At 71.0% G+C, this 20,784-nt stretch overlaps 2 protein-coding genes across 4 annotated transcripts in view; both read left to right on the top strand.

Moving 5' to 3' along the window:
* Nucleotides 1-9,240, top strand: part of RPTOR (regulatory associated protein of MTOR complex 1) — a 342,816-nt gene extending 333,576 nt beyond the window's left edge. For all 3 annotated transcript variants that reach the window (XM_070060172.1, XM_070060173.1, XM_070060174.1), the window contains 6 exons: nucleotides 2,559-2,665; nucleotides 3,789-3,916; nucleotides 4,972-5,058; nucleotides 6,080-6,196; nucleotides 6,618-6,747; nucleotides 7,855-9,240. In XM_070060172.1, coding sequence (XP_069916273.1) covers nucleotides 2,559-2,665; nucleotides 3,789-3,916; nucleotides 4,972-5,058; nucleotides 6,080-6,196; nucleotides 6,618-6,747; nucleotides 7,855-7,923 — 638 coding nt within the window. In that variant the 3' untranslated portion in view covers nucleotides 7,924-9,240. The remainder of the gene's footprint in view (nucleotides 1-2,558; nucleotides 2,666-3,788; nucleotides 3,917-4,971; nucleotides 5,059-6,079; nucleotides 6,197-6,617; nucleotides 6,748-7,854) is intronic.
* Nucleotides 9,241-15,501: 6,261 nt separating this feature from the next.
* On the top strand, nucleotides 15,502-20,575 carry CHMP6 (charged multivesicular body protein 6). Its single transcript, XM_051830527.2, has 8 exons — nucleotides 15,502-15,661; nucleotides 16,454-16,563; nucleotides 17,309-17,396; nucleotides 17,605-17,691; nucleotides 18,178-18,243; nucleotides 18,380-18,460; nucleotides 19,006-19,060; nucleotides 19,858-20,575. Exons 1-8 carry the CDS (start codon nucleotides 15,599-15,601, stop codon nucleotides 19,911-19,913), a joined length of 606 nt encoding a protein of 201 aa, XP_051686487.1. The 5' UTR covers nucleotides 15,502-15,598; the 3' UTR covers nucleotides 19,914-20,575.
* Nucleotides 20,576-20,784: the final 209 nt, after the last annotated feature.

Below are 20,784 nucleotides of genomic sequence, written 5' to 3'. Positions count from 1 at the left end.
GAGAGAGAGTGGGATGGAGGCAGAGGGAGAGACAGATCTTCCATCTGCTGGTTCACTCTAGTGACTACAACGGCCAGGGCGGGGCCAGGCCAGAGCAGGGAGCCGGGAGCCCCGTCCAGGTCTCCGTGTGGGTGCAGGCGCATTGTCCGGAGGCGGGAATGGAAGCTCAGGGTAGCCAGGACTTGAACCAGCGCTCTGATGCGGAACGCGGGCATCCCTGGTGGCGGCTACACCCCTCACTCCACAGAGCCGCCCCCAGCACCTCGTGTTCGGAAGTCGGCTGCAAGGGAAGCAGAGGTCTCGGTGACTCCGGTGTGTGCCTGAGGGGAGGGCTCCGTGGGGGAGCGGGAGAGCCTCTGGCCCCGGGACCGCAGGGAAAGCCATCACCTTAGGAAGAGGCGTGTGGCAGGGCTGCATCAAGGCCACGCCCACAGGGATTCTAGGGTGCTGGTGCCGAGAACCACACCCTTGGGTGACGAACTGGAAGGTGCCCTTGGTCACAGGTCCACCCGACCTGGGAGGATGCCCCAGTCACCAGCAGAGGCATCCAGGTCGTGGGCCCCACCCTAGCCTCGCAGGTGGGGGTGCGGTTCTGTCCGGTTCTGTGTTCTGTTGCCGAGAACCGTGCCTGATAGGCAGGAGGTAGGTGCCTACCAGGAACGCCCTGCGTGTCTTTACGTCAGGAGCAAAGCTGCGGCGTCAGGGTGTGGTACCCAGGGCAGGAAGGGGCGGAGAGGAGAGAGCCGAGCCACCCGCTGGGGCCACCAGAGCCTCCGAAGACGGAGGGGTTGGCGGGAGCCGCTGCGGCGTTTACCCTGACAGTTAGGGGCGGACAGCGGACAGCAGCGGGAAAGGTGCCCGATGCCTAGGAATCAGTCCAGCAAACTGGCACACCCCCCAGCCAAGCGGCCTGAGACCCAGGAAGAGGCGGGCCCTGCCCTCCCCGTCACGGCAAAGGTGCTGGAACACCCCCTTCTGAGGAGCCAAGGAGCGGTTTGCCGGCTGTGGTCACGGGCGCGCCCAGAAAAAGCTCAGAGGCCCCGGGGAGACGCCCTCCGGGCAGAGACGGTGGCTGCGTCTGCGGTGGTCTCGGGCGGGTGGGCTGGCAGAGGGGGCGGCCGTGTCTGCAGGGGTCTCGGGCGGGTGGGCGGGCAGAGGGGGCGGCTGTGTCTGCAGGGGTCTCGGGCGGGTGGGCCTGCAGAGGGAGCGGCTGTGTCTGCAGGGGTCTCGGGCGGGCGTTTGGCTCAGCCGGGGAGACGCTGCGTGGGATGCCCGTGTCCCTGTCCCACATTGGAGTGCCTGGTCCACCCTGCTCCTTTGCCCACTCCAGTTCCCTGCTGATGGACGCCCTGGGAGGCAGCGGTGGGGGCTCAGGCCCTGGGGTCCCAGCCACCCACACGGGAGACCTGGCAGGCAGGATGGGGTTTCCGTTCCCTGGCTTCAGCCTCGCCCTGGGTGCTGTGGGCATTTGGGGAATGAATCTGCAAACAGAAGATCTCTCTCTCCCTCTACCTCTCTCTCCCTCTCTCTCTCTCTCTCTCTCTCTCTCTCTCTCTCTCCCTCCCTCCCTCTCCCTCCCTCTCCCTCTCTCCCTCTCTCCCTCCCTCCCTCCCTCTCTCCCTCTCTCCCTCTCTCCCTCTCTCTCCCTCTCTCCCTCTCTCCCTCTCTCCCTCTCTCCCTCTCTCTCCCTCTCTCCCTCTCCCCCCTTCTCCCTCTCCCTCCCTTTTCCCCTCCCTCTCCCTCCCTTCCTCCCTCTCCCTCTCCCCCTCTCTCTCCCTTCCTCCCTCTCCCTCCCCTTCCTCCCTCCCCTTCCCTCTCCCTCCCCCTCCCCTCCCCTTCCCTCTCCCTCCCCCTCCCCTCCCCTTCCCTCTCCCTCCCCCTCCCCTCCCCTTCCCTCTCCCTCCCCCCTCCCCCTCTCCTCCCCTTCTCTCTCTCTCATCTCTCTCCCCTTTCCCCCTTTCTCTCAAATAAATTACATAAAAACTTTTAAAAAGCGAAACTGTTCTTTTAAAAAGAGCACAAGTGACAAACGCAGGCAGCTGTCGGTCGGGGGTGTGCAGGGATTTCTCTCCTTCTTTGTAAGCTGGAATCTTTGTCATCAAACCTTCAAACCAAATCCTGCCTTAACTGGAGCCACGAGGGAGGGCCTGCGTCTCGGCCCGGCCCCGACAGGTGGGCAGCCCTGTGCCACTGTGTCCATCCACCCCGGCACCCCACATGCCGTCAGGTAGCGCAGCCCCGTGGCCTCTGCGGAGCCGCGACATGGCCGAGAAGGACCGGTCCTCGGCCGGGCCGTCCCTGCTGAAGTCCCTCGGGCCCGTGCTGGGCCCTGTTGCTCCTCTCGCCGTTGCCTCCATGGGAGGGGATTCCCAGGAAGGCACTGACTCCAGCCTGGGAATGGTCCAGCCGGCGCTCACACGGGCAGGCATTCGGCTCAGCCGCGGAGATGCTGCGTGGTGTCCGGTGCCCCTTGGAGCTGCCGGCTGGGTGGCCACCCGGAGCCCCCAAGCCTGCCTGCCGGCCACGGGGTGAGACCGCGCCTCCCTGTGTCTCCGCAGGAGCCGGGATGGTGGTGGACTGGGAGCAGGAGACCGGGCTCCTCATGAGCTCGGGGGACGTGCGGATCGTCCGCATCTGGGACACGGACCGCGAGATGAAGGTGCAGGTAACCAGGCTCCGCCCTCGTGGGAGACAGCCCGGGGCTGCCGGGAGCACAGTGGGTGCTGCGCTGGCTGCTGGGGGGCGGGGCCTGGCTGCCTGGGCTGCAGCTGCTCGCCCGGGGCGCACTGGGCCTGGGCACTCGGCAGCTGCACCACAGCCGCTGGAGCTGGGCCGTCCCGATTATCCCCGGTGTTTTGTCTGTGAACACCAGGGAATGCCGGCCTGGGAGGGTGAGAGGTCCCTGGTGAGGACGGTGAATTATCCGCGTGCTACCCGGGCGTCTTTGGCCTCAGTTTCAGTGCAGGGAGCGGAGGGCCCTGGGCGCCCGGGGAAGCCGCAGGGGCCCTGGCGCTGTCCGCCCCCTGGGCCAGGAGCAGGAGGCTGGCTCGGCGCTGCTCCCGGGGCCGCAGCGGGCAGGAGGCCTGGCACAGGCTGCAGGCTGCAGCCCAGGCCCGCGCCTCCTGCCACCAGCCCGTCACTGAGTCCTGCGGCAACACCAGGAAGCTTTAACTCCCCTCACGGCTGCCCTGAACCCGTCGGGAAGAAGTCTGGCAGGGTTTTCCCGTCCTGGGACCGTGAGACCGGGCCCGAGGGCACGGCCGGCCACCCTGGTGCTGAGGGGCCTGCTTCCCAGCCGAGCCCAGGGGCCCCCTGTGTGCCATCCCGGGCAGTGCTTTGAGGGGTGGGAGGCCCCTCCTGGACCTGGCTGTGAGGAGCAGGGAGGGCCGCTGGCCCCCGCACCTGCAGAACCGCCCTGGCGGGAAGGTGCTCTGTGGCAGCCTCCCCGCCCTGCCCTCTGCTCCTGGCCCTGGCTCTGCCTGCACAGGCCCAGGCTGCCTCCGCTGGCTACAGCTCACCAGGGTGCCAGTGGGGACCACACTTCCTCTCTGTGGGATAAGGGAATGTTGGTAGGAACCTCCCTGGTGGCCGCCAGGGCCCCGTGTTCTGTGCCTGTCACCGGATGAGGCACTCGGGGCCACCAGGGCAGACACTGATGGTGAGGCCACGGCTCCCTCCCCTGGGAGCCCTGCCTGTCTCCACTCCCTGCAGCACCCGGGTCCAGGCCAGCTGGGACGTGGACCCGGGCGCAGAGCCTCCGTTCTCACGGGCTGTGTGCTTGGCCCTAGGACATCCCCACGGGCGCCGACAGCTGCGTGACGAGCCTGTCCTGCGACTCCCACCGCTCTCTCATCGTGGCCGGCCTCGGCGACGGCTCCATCCGCGTCTACGACCGGAGGATGGCACTCAGTGAATGGTAACTCAGCGCCCGGCCGCCCCGCACACACACCTGCCCCAGGGCCGAGGTCCCCTCACGGCCAGTCCGCTGTGCGCAGTGCGCGGCAAGACTGAAGTCTCCCCCGGGGTCCAGCGGGACCACTGAAGCCCACTGGAGCCGGCCACCCAGAGCCGGCCAGGAGGAGCGGGGTGCACAGGCCCCCTGGGATGTGCCCGTGCCCCCGCGGCCCCCAGGTTGCCAGGGTGAGCGGCTGAGGAGGCAGGGTCTGGGGCACACATGGGCACCGCGTGGTGCTGAGAGGCTGGCAGGGATGAGAGGAGGCTCAGGGACACCCTGCGGGAGGTGCAGCCATCACTGGGCCCAGGTGTGGACAGCCCAGGGTCCTCAACACCTACCACGCCCTGGCCTGGCACAGACGGGAGACACAGGGCACAGCCGCTGTGAGCAGAAGGGGCCTCTGAGTGGGCCCAGTGGGACCAGATGGAGCTGGGACTGAGCTGGGCCATTAAATGGGGCTGCTGAGGGCGGGTGGCGAGCGTGGCCGCAGGCCCCTCCCACCCCAGCCGCAGGCTGCAGGCCCCTCCCACCCCAGCTGAGCGACTGCTGGTGTGTTCAGGGTCACGGAAGTGTCCTGGGCTGAGGGGCACTGCCCCGTGAGCACGCTGACGTGGTCTGAGAGCAGGGGTCACGCCCGTCCCTCCTGACGCCTGGGGGCGGGGGCCGTGCAGGTGCCCACCGGGTCTCAGTCCCAGGCTGTGGCGCTGCTCTAGGTGCGGCTGGTCCCGGGCCCGAGGCCCTTGTCCCACCGCCTGGGGGCTGGGGTCCTCTCTGCTGACCGCCCCACGACCTGGAGAAGCAGGCTGATCGGGCCAGAGCCCGTCCGGCACAGTGCAGGCCCAAGGGAGACGGAGGGGTCCCGGGAGGGAGCTTCATCCCCGCACGGGGACAGGGTGGGGCCCGGCTGCTGTGAGCCTGCACACGCAGTCCACTCCTGCCCGTGCACACCCCCCACGCAGGTGCCAGAGGCGGGCCAGGCCGCCCGCGGCCCCCGGCCTGACTCGGTCTCCCCACAGCCGCGTCATGACGTACCGGGAGCACACGGCCTGGGTGGTGAAGGCCCACCTCCAGAAACGCCCGGAGGGCCACATCGTGAGCGTGAGGTGAGGAGGGGGTCCGGAGACGCGGGGGGATGGGGCGTGGGGCGTGGAGCCCTCCCCCCGCCTTACAACCACTCGGCACTGGGAGGCGGGGCGCGGGGCAGGCAGGGGGGGCTGTGTAAGCGCTGCTGGCAGCGCGTGCGTTCACCTGTTAGAGGGACGGCAAACGAATTCCCTGTCGCAGAGCCACCGTCCCTCCAAGAGGGGCAGCTCTCCCACCGTGCGAGCCATGAAACAAATCATGGGGGGGGGGTGAGATGCCGGAGCGGAGGCAGAGGCCGGCCGGCGACCTGGGGAGGCCCAGCCCGAGTGACAGGGAGCCCCGCGGCTGTGACCTGGGGGAGGGGCCAGCAGCCTGCCTGCCCTCGCACAGCTTTGCCGAGCGCTCTGGGTCCTGGTCAGCAGACACCCCGCGCCCCACACACGGAGCTGGGACTGGGGTGTGGCCTCGGGCGCTTGGCCTGTGTGTGGACAGTTCCACACGTTCAGGGTCACTGCACCCCACACCCGATTCCAGGTGGGGGTGCCTGGTCCTGTACCCCACAGCCAGGCCCCAGGCGGGGGTGCCCGGTCCTGTACCCTACACCCCAGATTCTGGGGGGTGCCTGGTCCTGTACCCTACACCCCAGATTCCAGGTGGGGGTGCCTGGTCCTGTACCCCACAGCCAGGCCCCAGGCGGGGGTGCCCGGTCCTGTACCCTACACCCCAGATTCTGGGGGGTGCCTGGTCCTGTACCCTACACCCCAGATTCCAGGTGGGGGTGCCTGGTCCTGTACCCCACAGCCAGGCCCCAGGCGGGGGTGCCCGGTCCTGTACCCTACACCCCAGATTCCAGGCGGGGGTGCTCGGTCCTGTACCCTACACCCCAGATTCCAGGCGGGGGTGCTCGGTCCTGTACCCTACACCCCAGATTCCAGGCGGGGGTGCCTGGTCCTGTACCCTACACCCCAGATTCCGGGGGGTACCCGGGTCCTGTACCGCACAGCCGGGCCCCACACGAGGCCACCCTGGGTCTCCCCACAGCGTTAATGGAGACGTGCGCTTCTTTGACCCGCGGATGCCGGAGTCTGTGAACGTGTTGCAGATCGTGAGGGGCCTCACGGCCCTGGACATCCACCCCCAGGCCAACCTGATCGCCTGGTAGGTGCCCCCCAGCCCCGGCCCCAGCCCCCTCTCTTTATTAGAGGACCTCCCAGCCCCGCCCCCTGCACACCAGAGGCCCCGGCCCCAGCCCCCCTCTCTTTATTAGAGGACCTCCCAGCCCCGCCCCCTCCACACCAGAGGCCCCGCCCTGCCCCCTCCATATTAGAGGACCTCCCAGCCCCGCCCCCTCCACACCAGAGCCCCGCCCCTCCAGGGCCCCACCCCTGCCCCGCCCCTGCGGGGCGTGTTCTCTGAGGTCAGAGCCTCTTCCTCCCAGGACACTGAGGCATCTCAGGGCTGGAGCCTCAAGTCCTCTGGTCCCCGCCTACCGCTGCCCCGTCCAGGGACCTGGGCGGGGGTCCCTCCGGCCGCGGGCCCTGGGCCCTTCCCTCTTCCCACCCTCTCCCCTCCCCCGCAGCGGCTCCATGAACCAGTTCACCGCCATCTACAACAGCAACGGGGAGCTCATCAACAACATCAAGTACTACGACGGCTTCATGGGCCAGCGCGTGGGCGCCATCAGCTGCCTGGCCTTCCACCCGCACTGGGTCAGTCCCCGCCGGGCGGGCAGGACCTGCTGCCGGCAGCCACTGGGCCGGGGTCTGCCCGCGTGCCTGCCTCCAGGGCTGGGGTCTGCCCGCATGCCTGCCTCCAGGGCTGGGGTCTGCCCGCATGCCTGCCTCCAGGGCCGGGGGTCTGCCCGCGTGCCTGCCTCCAGGGCCGGGGGCTGCCCGCGTGCCTGCCTCCAGGGCCGGGGTCTGCCCGCGTGCCTGCCTCCAGGGCCGGGGGCTGCCCGCGTGCCTGCCTCCAGGACCGGGGGCTGCCCGCGTGCCTGCCTCCAGGACCGGGGGCTGCCCGCGTGCCTGCCTCCAGGGCCGGGGTCTGCCCGTATGCCTGCCTCCAGGGCCGGGGTCTGCCCGCGTGCCTGCCTCCAGGGCTGGGGGCTGCCCGCGTGCCTGCCTCCAGGGCCGGGGGCTGCCCGTGACTCCAGGCCCGGGTCACCAGGCAGGGGCTGCCCGCGTGCCTGCCTCCAGGGCCAGCAGCCCCGCCCTCACTCTCTGGACCCCCCAGGCCTTTGTCACTCAGGCAGGAAAGCCCGCACCAGGGGTGGACGGCCCTGTCCTTTGGCCCCTGCACTGATGCAGCCCCGGGAAGCGTCCGTCCCCCGCCCCAGCCTCCCCAACGAGGGAGCACCCGGGAGCACGGGCCGCGCGCCTGTCCTCAGTACGCCGGCTCCATGGCTGTGGGCTGCGGCTGTGACACGGGATCCTCCAGCTCCTCCCGGCACCGGGGAGGGGGCCTGCCTGTGGCTCTGCTGAGGCGCCGGGTGCTTTGCCAGAGCAGTCCCTGGGGGGTCGCGTGCAGACCCAGTGAGGGCCCGTGGAGGCCGGCAGCGCCTGGGCCCAGTGTCGGGGGGCTTGCTGGGCGGCCGCTGGGTCCACACTGGGGGCCACACTGGGCAGCCGCTGGGCCCGAGGGGAGAGCACTGCCAGGCCCTGGGGGACACACTGGGCCGGGGGTGGGGCACTGCCAGGCCTGGGGGTGGCCGCTGGGGCACTGCTGGGTCAGTGTCGGGAGGCACGCTGGGCAGCTGCCAGGGCCGGGGGGGGCACGCTGGGCCGGGCGCCCACTCACGGCTCTGTGTCCTCTCGCAGCCTCACCTGGCCGTGGGGAGCAACGACTACTACATCTCCGTGTACTCGGTGGAGAAGCGCGTGAGATAGCGGGGCCGGGCACCCGCCGCCCTGTACATAGTGGACCCGCCGCGCTCGCCTGGAGCGCCGGCTGCTGCTGCCCGCCGCTCCGCGGCCGCTCGGCTCCGGACAGAGGAGGCCCGCCGTGACGCAGGCCCTGCTGCTGCTGCCCCCGGGCTCCCCTCCCCTCGGGAGCACACCCACGCTGCGACGGCCACTGCGTGTGCGGAGCCCAGCCCTGGGCACGTGGACGGCTCCAGACACTGGGGGGGTGCCCAGGGCCACGCCCTCTGGGGGTCCCCCGGGGTTGCCACGGCCTGTGCTGGGCGGGCGCCCCTCCCCCACACGCGCCTTCCCCACAGGGGGCCACCAGGAGAGGGCTCCGGCCTGGACAGGTCCCGGGAGACCCCGCCGCCCCCTCGGACGTGCTGCTGGTCCCCACAGAGCCTCCGGCCTGCGCCTCACGGTGCACACGCACGCGGGCACACACGTGTGGCCCCACAGCACCTGCCTGAGCCACACCCTGGGCCCTGCTCGCTGAGGCCGACATCAGGACGTGTCTGCGCGTGTGCGTTGCGTGTGCATCGCGTGTGCGCGCGTGGAGCAGGGAAGCGTGTGGACGAGCAGCCCCGGCCGACCACGCTGCACACGGACGCGGCCGACGCGGTCTGAGGCGCGTGTTCCGTTTTCTCTGGGAATCAGGATTATTCAGATGCGGCGCGGGGGCTTGGCTGGCTCTGCCGGTAGGTGGCCTGCGTGGTGGGACGTGGCAAACGTGCGGTCCCCTCGTCGGGACGGTGGCTCTGCCTGGGGCCCTGCGGCCGGCGGTGCCTGGGTCGGTCCCAGGGCCCGGCCAGGGCTCGGTGTGGACAGCGACCTTCCTGCTGCCCCTGGGGGTGCTCCCAGCCACAGGAAGTGTCCGGATGAAGCCCCGCCCCCACGTCAGGCCAGGAAGGCCAGAGAGAGCCCCGACTGCCCACGGGGCCGCCCTAGCCCAGCCCCCAGAGCCCCCAGCTGGTGACACACCAGAACCTTCCGGAAGCCGAGCTCCGCCCACGGACAGCGCCTGCCCCCGCGGCTGACTCGGTTCACTGACCCTGACCTACCCTGCGTTTCGGCCGCGTGCACGGAGCCCTCCCTGCTCTGCCCGAGAGCCGCCTGCGTGCACGCTGTGTCCCCACAGGTCCCACGCGAGAATCCAATCATGAAGTTACCCGAGGCTCGAGAGAGCGCGACCCACGGTCTGTTTATCTCTATTTATTTACGAAGCTGACGTGGAATCGTAATGTGAAGCTACGAGCAACGGCCGACAGTAACTGTCCATAAAATAAACCCGTGCAGAAGTGCCGGCGCGGTCCCGTCGTGTGCCAGCTTCGTCTGCTGCTCGTCCCTGAACCCACAGCAGCCAGGGTGGGCGGAGCTCCATCCGGGTCTCCCACGGGTGCGGGCCGAGCGCCTGCACCTGGGCCATCGCCGCGGCCTCCCAGGGGCCTGAGCCGCAGCCGGATCCCAGGCAGAGCAGCTGTCACAAGCCCGGCTTAGCCCGATCGCGCCAGCGCCAGCCCCCAACTCTGTGCCAGAAAAAAAAAAAGATTTGTGTATTTGAAAGAATGAAGGAGGAGCCGCTGGTCCACTCCCCAATGGCTCCGAGGGCTGGGGCGGGGCCGGGCTGCAGCCAGGAGCCTGGAGCTCCATCCGGGGCCTGGCGCTCGGGCCCTCCCCTCCCAGGTGCACCAGCAGGGAGCTGGGTGGGAAGTGGCGCGGCCTCCCGGCCCGGCTGGCCCTTCCCGTGTCAGGGTGTCCTTGCTTGAAAGCGCACTCCCAGCCTGATCTGTTACCAGCAGAGCACCCACTGGAGCAGCCCCTGCCGAGGGGCCGGGCAGGGCTCGCGGGCCCATGGGAGTCCCACGGAGACCTTGTCCAGTTGCTCCCTGCAGGCACGGGCCCCGTGGGGCCTGGCATGGCCGTGGGCAGCCAAGGTCACATTGGCCGGCAGCCGGGGACCAGTGCGAGGGCCCAGTGCCTTCCCTGGACAGCTCTCCAAGAACACGCACTAAATTTAGTTGCAAACTTTGCTGTTTGTTTCTTTTTTCCAAGAACACAAAGTTACTCTCCCAGGGTCTGAAACTGATACAAGTGTCCCTGGGCTGCCACCAGGGCTGGCTCCTCCCCAAGGCCAGGGAGGAATCCGCCCAGGCGCCCCCCCGCCCCCCCCCAGTGGCACGGGGCCTCAGCTGGCCTGACCCCGCCTCCCGCCGGCGAGCGCCTCGGCCCCTGCCAGGCACAGCGAGGCAGTCACAGGTCCCGGATGGGGACGTGACCGCTTCATCGAGCCAAGGCCCTTCCCACACCCGGTGCTGGGGCCCAGCAGGATGCCGGCGTGGGCTGGGGCTGGGTCAGAGGGGCCAGCCCCCAAAGGCACACCTCACACACCTTGTTTTCCAGCCTGCAGAGCCCTGTGGTGTGGCAGGTTGGCCACGGTGCCCGGTGTCCCTTGCCCCTTGGGGCCAGGGGGCCGCTGCAGCCCCCAGCAGCAGGTCCCAGGCACTGGCTGCCGGGGGCGGATGCATGAGGACCGGAATCGGTGCCCAGCCCTCCCGCCCTGGCCTGGAAGGCGGGAGGCAGCAGTTGCCATGGGAACCGGAGGCCTAATGGCTGGAATTATTAAATTCCGGTTTGTTTGCAACATGGAGGACCCCTGGCATCTCCAGGGCTGTGCTGGCCGAGCCTTGTTGAGAGTAATCTTTTTCCTATTAGCATCGGTTTTTTTCTGTCACCAGGACTTGCGAACAAATTGAGAGGTCATAAAAACGAGGGGCAGGCTGGGGCGGCTGCAGCCAGGGCCGTGGTCCAGCCACCCCTCAGCCACACGGGCAGCCCTGGGGACACGCAGGGACAGGCGGTCGTGGCCGTCCTGCCGAGCACAGAGCCAACAGGGGACGGGTAGCCGCCTCTCCGCAGTGGGGCCTGGGCATCCCCTCCCCGGTGTGGGAAGGGCCTGGCTCGAAGACGCTGTCACGTCCCCATCCAGGAACCCATGACTGCCTCGCTGTGCCTGGGGCCGTGGTCGCCTCCACCTCCACGTGTCCGTCACCGTCCCCTGCCCGGATTCCGGCAGACGGCCCTGGGGAGGGCCCGTGGCGTGGGCGGGGGCTCTGGCAGGGGCTCAGGGAGGCGTGTGTTGGTGTCTGCCACCCGCGCCTGCAGCCGGTCGCACCTCTGCAGTGCGTCCAGGGGATCAGAGAGGCCCTGGGGACGCTGACCACAGCCCTGAAGCACAGGCCTCCTTGGCCCCAGCTGGGGGCCAGGCTTTGTGTCCCCAAGGCCCGCGTGCTCCACAGCCCCTCCCCCAGGGCCCCCGTGCCCGGGCGGGGGCTTCTCCCTCCCCACACACGGCTCGCCGCCAGCCAGGAGACGCCTCCGCGGAAGAGGCCAGCACTGGGGGCAGAGGCCATGGGGCCAGCAGAGCGGCCTGCCCCAGGGACCTCACAGCTGCTGGGGGAGGCGGGGAGCAGGGTGGGAGCCAGGCGGGCCCCGGGGGTGAGGGCAGACTGAGGACCCAGAACTTGGGTGAGGCCTCCCTGCACCCAGCATGTGGAGACGGGGGGGGGGGGTGTCGGTGCGCCAGGTGCTGGGTGCGGTACAGCCAAACCCCTCCCCAGGGCACCGCTGAGGCCCAGGCCGCAAAGACCACAGCTCCAGGGCCCCCAGAGAGACCCCCAGCTGCGGGGACGGGCTGCACCTGCCCTGGAGTGGGGTGGGGCGGCCTCCTCCGGACCTGGGCTCTGAGCCCAGCCTCGCCCCTCGCCGGACTGCGGGGCCGGGGGGGCCTCAGACCCCAGCCACCTGCAGCCAAGCAGGCCGACTCAGCAGGGGTGAGAAGCTACAACACAGGCGGTGGAGGCTCCTGCGCTTTGGTTTTAAGATTCATTTATTTATTTTATTTGAGAGGAAGGTCCTTTTTAAATTTTATTTTATTTGAAAGGCAATTTACAGAGAGACAGAGGTCTTCCATCCACTGGGTCCCTCCCCAGATGGCCGCAAAGGCCAGGCCAAAGCCAGGAGCTCACTCGGGTCTCCCACGCGGGTGCAGGGGCCCAAGCACTTGGGCCATCGTCCCCTGCTTTCCCAGGCCACAGCAGAGAGCTGGGTCGAAGTGGAGCAGCCGGGAATCGAACCGGCGCCCACATGGGGTGGGGGCATCGCACACAGCAGCTTGACCTGCTGCACCCCAGGGCTCACCCTGACCCCTGGATTCTCCGCGGGGTAGGGAGACCGCTCCGTGGGAGATGGGAGAGGCAGGTGGCCCCCACAGAGTGAGGCTGGGCTGGCACCTCCCCTGCCGGGACCCCCTGCGCCCCAAGGCCTTCTCACCCCTCCCCACACCAGCCCAGGGCCGCGCACAACCCCAGCCACAGCCAGGTCCCCTCCAGGGCCCTGCAAGCTCTCGGCTCCGAGTCCGCGGTGGCCAGCGGCCCCTGCGGCCCCACCTCGGTCCCCCCGTGAAACGCACGGGGTGCTGGGGCCCCAGCGCACCTCCGCCTGCTCTCACCGGGACTCACGAGCCGCCATCACCGACCACCACCCGCTCCCCGCCGCCCGCACACCGGGGCAGGTGCCGAGGCGAGCGGGCGGCCTCACCGCGCCCAGGCGGGTCCCACCGAGGACCCCGGGAGCCGCTGCCCGACCGCCAGGCTCCGCCGGGCCCTCCCGCCGGTGTGGGGGACGTGGGGTCCGCCCGGCGTCCGCGGTCCTGCAGCGCCACCGCGTGGTTGTCGCGAAGGTCGCCGCCGGGCCGGCCGCGCAGGGACCTGGAGGGCGGGGGTCAGCTCGCTGGGCCGCCCGTGCCCCCCGCCTTTCCCGGCCCTCCGGGCGGGGTCGCCGTCCGTCCAGGGTCAGCGGGCCCAGGTCGAGCCCCAGGCGAGCGGGTCCCCTCCGACGCCCACAGCCGTGCGCCGGCATCAGATGTTGAGAATTGGCCTTGACCGTTGTCTTATTCCAGAATGTTCCTTGGGCCCCTCTTATTCTCTGCCCCGCCCCCTACAGCCTCCATCTGAACCTGACCCCACCCGAGACCCCTGGGGCAGCTGCAGCCCCCGTCCACTCTCCGTGGGGGTCTCCCCGCCCGTCTCGCGCGAACAAGGCCGACGGAAACGCTCCCGCGTCCGTCTGTGCGGGGCTGCAGGTGCGTGCGTTCCTCACGGAGCCCACGCGTCCCCCGCGCGCGTCGTGGTGCCGGGGACGTGGGCGGGGCGCGTGGGCTCGGGGAGCGGCCTCAGCTGGCCATGGGGGCCCCGAGCGCAGCCCCAGGGCGCAGGAAGGCGTGGGGGCTCCGCGGGGAGTCGCGTCCTGGGCCCGGGCGGACCCCGAGGGAGGCCGCTGCCCGCGGGGCGGCCGGACAGCCGCGCGGGGATGGGCGTTTCCCGGAAGGGACCCCGCCGCGACGGTCGAGACCTCGGGGGCCACCTGCGGTCCCCCCCCCCCGGTGCTGTGTGCGTGTGTCCGCGCATGCAGATGTGTGTGCACATGTGTGTCTCTGTGGGTGCGTGTGTCTGGGCGCACACATGTGTCTGCGTGCATGTGTGCACACGCATGTGTCTGTATTATGTGTGCGTGTATGGTTCTGTGTGTGCACGTCTGCATGCTTGCGTGTGCATGTCTTTGCACATGTGTCTGTGCACATGATCCTGTGCACACGTCTGCGCATGTATGTTTGTGTGCATGTGTGTACCCATGTGTCTTGTGGACATGTGTGTCTCTGGGTGCATGTGTGTGCACGCATTGTGTGTGCACGTATGATTCTCTGTGCACATCTGTGTCTGCACGTGCACACATGAGCGTGTGCACATACCTGTGCAAGCATGTTTCTGCACGTGTGTCCATGCATGCACGTGTGTGCACGTACTTGTGCGTGTGTCTTCGCACGTGTCTGTGAGCACGCGTGATTCTGTGCACATCTATGTGCATGCATGTGCACGCACGCGCTTCTGTGTGTTCACATGGTGTGTGCACACGTGTCTGCATGTGTGTGCACGTGTGTCTTGCGCACTTGTCTACACATATGCACACGTGTGCACGCATGTATCTGTGCGTGCACGCGCACGTGTCTGCATGCATGTGTCTGCATGTGCCTGTGTGCACGTGTGTGTGCACGTGCGTGTGTGTATTTTACAACCCTGTACAAGTGTAGAACCTCGCGTAGCTCCCAGCTGTACTACCGAGAGTGGGCACCAGGTGGAGCCTGGCCGAGTTCCGCGCAGCGCGCAGGCGTTGGCAGAGACGCGGGTCCGTGTGGGGTGGGCTCTGGGGGAGTTGGGCTGGGGGCTGTGCTGGGGCAGGGACCCCTGAGCCCGGGGCCGGGGTGGGGGCGCTGGGCCCCGTCTCACTGCTGGTCCACGGAAACTCGGAATCTGAGTCCTGGCCAGATGGCGGAGGCCGGCCCGCACACCCGGGCGCCGAAGCCAGGAGGCCGAGCCTGCAGGGCCCCGCTCACCCCACGGCCGGGCTCCCGCTCCCCGGGGTGACGGAACAAGACCTCTAGGCTGACAGTCGGCAGCCCCCGAGGCGGGGGCAGGCGGCGGGGCCTCAGCTCTCAGCCAGGCCCCCCGGGGACATGCACCTGCTCCGGCCGCAGGCCCCCCGGGGACATGCACCTGCTCCCGGCCGCAAGTGCCCACACAACACGCTGGCTCCCACTGGCCGCCGGTTCCCGGGGCCCCAGAACACCCCGGGGGCTGATGGGAGCGGCCCCAGGAGCCCACAGACCCTTCCCGCAGCCCCGCCCAGGTCTGCCCCAGGGCAGGCGAGGTGGGAGGGCTCCAGGGGGCCAGAGGACCCCTCCCTCCCACGTAACTGGCCCTGCGTCTAGACAGAGGCTGGGTGGATCCCGGGCAGAAACCAGGGACGAGGAAGCAAGGGGCCGCGTCCTCTCCCGAGGGGGTCAGCAGCCCCGCTGGCCTCCCTGGCACCGACCCCCAGGGACGGGAGTCCCGGCTGCGGTGGGAGAAGCAGCGGCCGCGCGGTTCTGAGTCCAGGGCTGGCGCTGTGCCGCAGCGGGTTAAAGCCCTGGCCTGAAGCGCCGGCATCCCATATGCTCACAGGTTCGAGTCCCGGCTGCTCCACTTCCGATCCAGCTCTCTGTTGCGGCCTGGGAAAGCAGTGGAGGATGGCCAAGTCCTTGGGCCCCTGCACCCACGGGGGGGACCCGGAAGAAGCTCCTGGCTTCGGACTGGCGCAGCTCCAACCATTGCGGCCATCTGGGGAGTGAACTGAAGGATGGAAAATCTCTCTCTGTCTCTACCTTTCTCTGTAACTGTCTTTCAAACAGATAAAATAAATATTTTAAAAAAATACTTCTGAGTCCAAAATGTCCAGTGGACACTTGCTGGTGCCGGCGCCGTGAACTTGAACTCAACTTCCTATCTGTCTACACCCGCCCGCCCGTCTCGGCCAGCGTGGTCTTTTGCGGGGCTGGGCTGCGCAGAAAGCACGTCGGATGACCCGCGCCGCCGCCCGCCCGGCCCGCGGACTCGAACCCGAGGCGCGCCGGGGCGGGCGGGCGCGCGACTTCGCGTTCCGCGGCGCACGGCCCCGCGCGGCCGCCGTCGTCCGAGCTCCGCCTCCGACGGCGGCCGCGAGGCGGCGGCGATCGGGCGAGCCGGGCCGGGGCGCGCCGGGCGGGGGCGCGGGGCCGTGCGGCGCCGTCATGGGCAACCTGTTCGGCCGCAAGAAGCAGAGCCGGGTGACCGAGCAGGACAAGGCCATCCTGGTGAGGGGCCGGCCCGGGCGCGGGCGGGAGGCCTCGGTGGGCGTGGCCGGGGCCTGGTCCGGTCCTGCGGGGCAGCAGGTGGGGGACCCCGTGCGCCGGCCGCCCGGGGGTCCCCAGGGCCGTGGCGCGGGCGGAGGGCGGTGCCCGCACCCCGAAGGGGCGGCGGTCACGCGTTTCCTGGGCTGGGGGGCAGGCCCGGCAGGCGCCCGCCCCAAGGGGCAGTGTGGCCGCCCGGCGCCCCCGTTTTCCCGGGGGACTGGCGGAGGGGTCGGCTTCCGTCCGCGGGTCCGCCCCAGGTCCCCGCCGGGAGCCGGCGGGCCCCCACGTGGGTGCAGGGCCCCGGGGCGCGGGCAGCCCGGGTGGGGTCTGAGCCCGCAGCCAAGCCCCCTGCCTCGGGCCTCTCTCTGACCTGAGACAGGACCCGGTGTCCAGCCCGAGGCCGTGGCCCCCGCGGGCTCCGGCCACGCGGCCTCTGAAGGCTGGGGTGGCAGAGTGGGCACCGCCGCAGCGCAGGGCGCAGAGCCCCGCCCAGCCCCCCGCGCTGGTCCCGGCTAGAGACAGGGCCTGCCCCCCCCCCCCCGCATCCGGACGGCGACACTGGGAAGGGCCGAGCCGCCGTGGGTCCTCGCGGGCAGCCGGCCTGCAGCCCCCCGTGACCGGGGAGGGCTGGGGGCCACGCCGCCGTGCGCGCGACTCCGTGCCCGGCTGGGGCTGGCCCAGGACGCAGGACCAGGTGGCGCCTGCGGGCAGCGCCCCCTGCTGGTGGCCGGGCTGACCTGGCGTTCCCCGCAGCAACTGAAGCAGCAGCGCGACAAGCTGAAGCAGTACCAGAGGAGGGTCGCCCAGCAGCTGGAGCGGGAGCGGGCGCTGGCGCGGCAGCTGCTGCGGGACGGCCGGAAGGAGTGAGGGGCGGGCCGGGGGCGGGCCGGGGCGGGAAGGAGGGCGGGGCGGGGGCGGGAAGGAGGGCGGGGCAGGGGCGGGAAGGAGTGAGGGGCGGGGCGGGAAGGAGTACGGGGCGGGGGCGGGAAGGAGGGCGGGGCGGGGGCGGGAAGGAGGGCGGGGCGGGGCCTGGGAGGGACTGCCGGAAAGAGTGAGGGGCGGGCCGGGGGCGGGGCCGGGGCGGGAAGGAGTGAGGGGCGGGGCGGGGGCGGGTCCTGGGCGGGATGGCCAGAAAGAGTGAGGGGCGGGGGCCGGGGCGGGGCGGGGGCGGGGCCGGGGCGAAAAGGAGTGGGGGCGGGGCCAGGGGTGGGGCCTGGGACGGGAAGGAGTGAGGGGCGGGGGCGGGAAGGAGGGCGGGGCGGGACGGCCGGAAGGTGTGAGGGGCAGACCGGGGGCGGGGCCGGGGCTGGGAGGAGTGAGGGGCGGGGCAGGGGGCAGGGCCAGGGACTGGACGACAGGAAGGAGTGGGCGGGGCCAGGGGCGGCAGGAAGGAGTTAGGGGCGGGAAGGAGGGTGGGGGCGGGGCTGGGGCCAGAAGGAGTGAGGGGGCGGGGCCGGGCCAGGGGTGGGGCCGGGGCGGGAAGGAGGGCGGGCCGGGGCGGGAAGGAGTGAGGGGCCAGGGGTGGGGCAGGGCGGAGCCGCAGGAAGGAGTGGTGGGCCCGGGGGTGGGCGCAGCGGTCACTGGTCACTGCCCGAGCCTCCTCCGCAGGCGGGCCAAGCTGCTGCTGAAGAAGAAGCGGTACCGCGAGCAGCTGCTGGACAAGACCGAGACCCAGATCAGCAGCCTGGAGGCCATGGTAGGCGGCTGCACGCGGCGTCCCCGCGGCCGGCCCGGGGGCTCCGGAAGCCGTCTGCAGGCCCGGGTGTGCCCCGGACGGGGGCTGCATGAGGCCCCTGGCGGCGGGCCTGAGCTGGCCGGAACGCCCCAGGCCTGTGCCCGCTGGGCGGTGGGCAGGGTGGCCCTGGTGCCCCGAGCCTGCCCCGACGCGCTCCTGACCCCGCCAGGTCCAGAACATCGAGTTCGCCCAGATCGAGATGAAGGTGCTGGAAGGGCTGCAGGCCGGGAACGAGTGTCTCAACAAGATGCACCAGGTAGGCGGGGCGGGGCGAGGCGGGGGCGGGGCGGGGCGGGGCCGCCGGGGCGGGGCGAGGCGGGGCCGCTGGGGCGGGGCTGGCCGGGGTGGGGCGGGGCCGCCGGGGAGGGGCCGCCGGGGCGGGGCGGGGCCTGGGAGCCGAGACCCACAAAGCGGGGACGCTCCCCTGAGCCCCGCAGGCCGCCCGCCCGGAGCTGGCTCTCGCCTGGGCCTGGACGGAGGGGAAGCGAGGCGCCTCTGCCGGCTGCCCGGCCCCTCCCGGCCCCAGCTGGCATGGGAGGCCGTGGCGTGAGGCCCACTGGAAGGCCGAGGCCGGGGCAGGTCCGCCCGCACCGAACATGGAGCCTCGGGAGCCCTGGGGGCCCGGCCTGGCTTCTGCGTAGCAGGCCGGAGGCCGAGGCCCGAGCCACAAACCCGGGCGGCCGTCGCAGCGGCCAGCGTCCCCCCGCCGACCGGCGCCGGCCCTGTTCTTGGCCGTCTCCAGGTGATGTCCATCGAAGAGGTGGAGCGGATCCTGGATGAGACGCAGGACGCCGTGCAGTACCAGCGGGTGAGTGGCCGCCGAGCCCGGGACGGCTCCGCTGCCCGCGGTGCCCCGTCTCACGTGGGGGACACGCTGACCCGCAGCCGGGCCCCGAGGGCCCCTCGGCCCCGCCCGCCACGCCTCACCGCCACTCCCCCTGCAGCAAATCGACGAGCTGCTGGCGGGGAGCTTCACGCAGGAGGACGAGGACGCCATCCTGGCGGAGCTGGACGCCATCACTCAGGTAGGCCCCCGCCACGGCCTCTTCCCCTTCCCGACACCACCCACGGCTGTACCCAGCCAGGCCGCCCGGCCCCTCCCCTGCACCGAGGCTCGCGGGGTTACGTGCACCTGTGCCGGCGTCTCCACTCCTGCCCCAGCCAGGCTCTGGGGGCTGTTGGCTCCCTGACGGGGGCTTCCTGTCTGCGCCCCGCTGCCCGTTGGTTTGCCAGCTCCTCGTGGCCCCAGAGCTGCCTGGGGCGTGGCCAGGAGGGGCAGTCCTGGCTGCCGCTCGGAGCACTCGGCGTCCGTGTGCGCCCCCCTCGGGAGGACAGGCTGCGAGGTGACCCTGGTGCCACCGTGGCCATCCGACCTGTGGACACCAGAGCAGCCCGCGGCCCAGGCCTGGCCCGCTCCTCGTGAGCCAGGGTCTTGGGAGATCCCGGGGGTCAGGGGTCGGCACAGCCCCTCAGCGTCCCAGGGCCTGTTGGAGAGCCGCCGTGGCCGTGGCCATGGCCGTGGCCTCCCCGGCGCCTGAAGCGGCTCTCCCGTCCTCGCCCTCCCCCGCAGGAGCAGCTCGAGCTGCCGGAGGTCCCCACGGAGCCCCTCCTGGAGGAGACGCCAGGTACCGCCCTGTGCTCTGGCGGGGTTGGCAGGTCCCAGAGGGAGCCGAAGGCGCCCGGCAGCCCCACCTTCCCTGCCCGCTGGGAGGCGCCGTGGAAAACAGCCACGCACCCTGTCCCCCGGCCTGGCTTCCCCCAGCCTGGCTGTCCCTGGGGTGGCTGTCCCCGGCTTGGCTGTCCCCTGGGTGGCTGTCCCTGGGGTGGCTGTCCCTGGGGTGGCTGTCCCGGGGTGTCTGTCCCCGGGTAGTCGGCCCCAGCCTGGCTGTCCCCGGCCTGGCTGTCCCCTTGCCTGGCTACCCCTGGCCTGGCTGTCCCCTGGGTGGCTGTCCCCGGCCTGGCTGTCCCCTTGCCTGGCTGTCCCTGGCCTGGCTGTCCCCTGGGTGGCTGTCCCTGGGGTGGCTGTCCCCGGCCTGGCTGTCCCCTGGGTGGCTGTCCCCGGCCTGGCTGTCCCCCGGGTGGCTGTCCCTGGGGTGGCTGTCCCCGGCCTGGCTGTCCCCGGGTGGCTGTCCCCAGCCTGGCTGTCCCCTGGCCTAGCTGCCCCCTTGCCTGGCTACCCCTGGCCTGGCTGTCCCCGGGTGGCTGTCCCCGGGTGCTGTCCCCAGGTGGCTGTGCCCGGGTAGCTGTCCCTGGGCCATGCTGAGCACTGTGCAGTCACAGGTGATTCTGCTGGGGGAGGGGCTGGGCCTCTGGGCCCCCGGTGCGCCTGCTGTGCCCCCGGGGCGGGCAGCATGGACCCGGCCTCTGTCAGGAAGTCCTGCGCGGGGCCCCCACGCGTCACGCGTCCCTGTTTGCTCTACAGGAAAAGCCCCCGCCAAGGCCAGGCCCCGGCAGGCAGAGCTGGTGGCGGCCTCCTGACGCCTGGGACTCCCCGGGGCCCGGCCCACAGTCGTCTGGGCGCGCGGCAGCCTCGGACGGCTCCCAGGAGGCCTGCAGCGGGCCGGGCTGCCTCCCGCGGCCAGGGCACCGGGCCTCGCGCCGGCACGACTGCAGGACGCCCCGTGACTCCGAGTCGGGCCGCACGCGCGCCGCCGTCCTGCTCGTCCTGGATGAAACGGAGACGTTGAACCCTGGGCCGAGCCCAGCCTCCGCGGCGCAGGCCACCCCCGGTGCTGTCCACACTGCCGCCCCGCCCGTGCAGCTCCTCTGGGCGGCGGCGGCCCAGCGCCCCTGCTTCCCGTACGCTCGCTGCCCCCTCCCCGGCCTGGCCCCGGCACCTGCCCGCGCGCCCGGGCTCCGTGTGGGTGAGGAGCGGAAACCCCGGGACGCAGGCGTCTGTGGCCCTGGCACCTGCCGAGAAAGGACCTCCAGAGGCGAGGGGACCCTGCGCCCGCGGTGGGGCCCGCCCTGCGCCCTGCGCCCTCGGAGGCAGCCCGCCGTCCAGCCCCTGAGCCCAGGACCCGGCTCTGTTGCTGGACGACCTCGATGGAGCAGCACGGGGCAGAGGCCACCAGGGACGGGGTGGGGGCCCTCTTCCCCAGGCCAGCCCCGTGGGCCCTATTAAAGCTGGCCTCCGTGGACGTGGCACCGTGGCGTCGCTCTGGTGGGGGGTTGGCGTGTGGCTCCTGCCCTCACAGTGCCCCCGACCCTGGAGGCACTGTGGACAGGAAGGCAGCGAGGGGCCCGGCCCTGGGCCCCAGGACACTTCCGGGCGGCTGCCCTCCCTCAGAGACCCGGGCTGCCTGTCACGCGCACGGGTGTGCAGGGCCGGTGGCCGGTGCCGAAGGCC

Source organism: Oryctolagus cuniculus, chromosome 17 (assembly GCF_964237555.1).
Source record: "Oryctolagus cuniculus chromosome 17, mOryCun1.1, whole genome shotgun sequence".
Classification (NCBI taxonomy): domain Eukaryota; kingdom Metazoa; phylum Chordata; class Mammalia; order Lagomorpha; family Leporidae; genus Oryctolagus; species Oryctolagus cuniculus.
The sequence above is the reverse complement of the archived record's forward strand: the minus strand, read 5'-3'. Positions and strand labels throughout refer to the sequence as shown.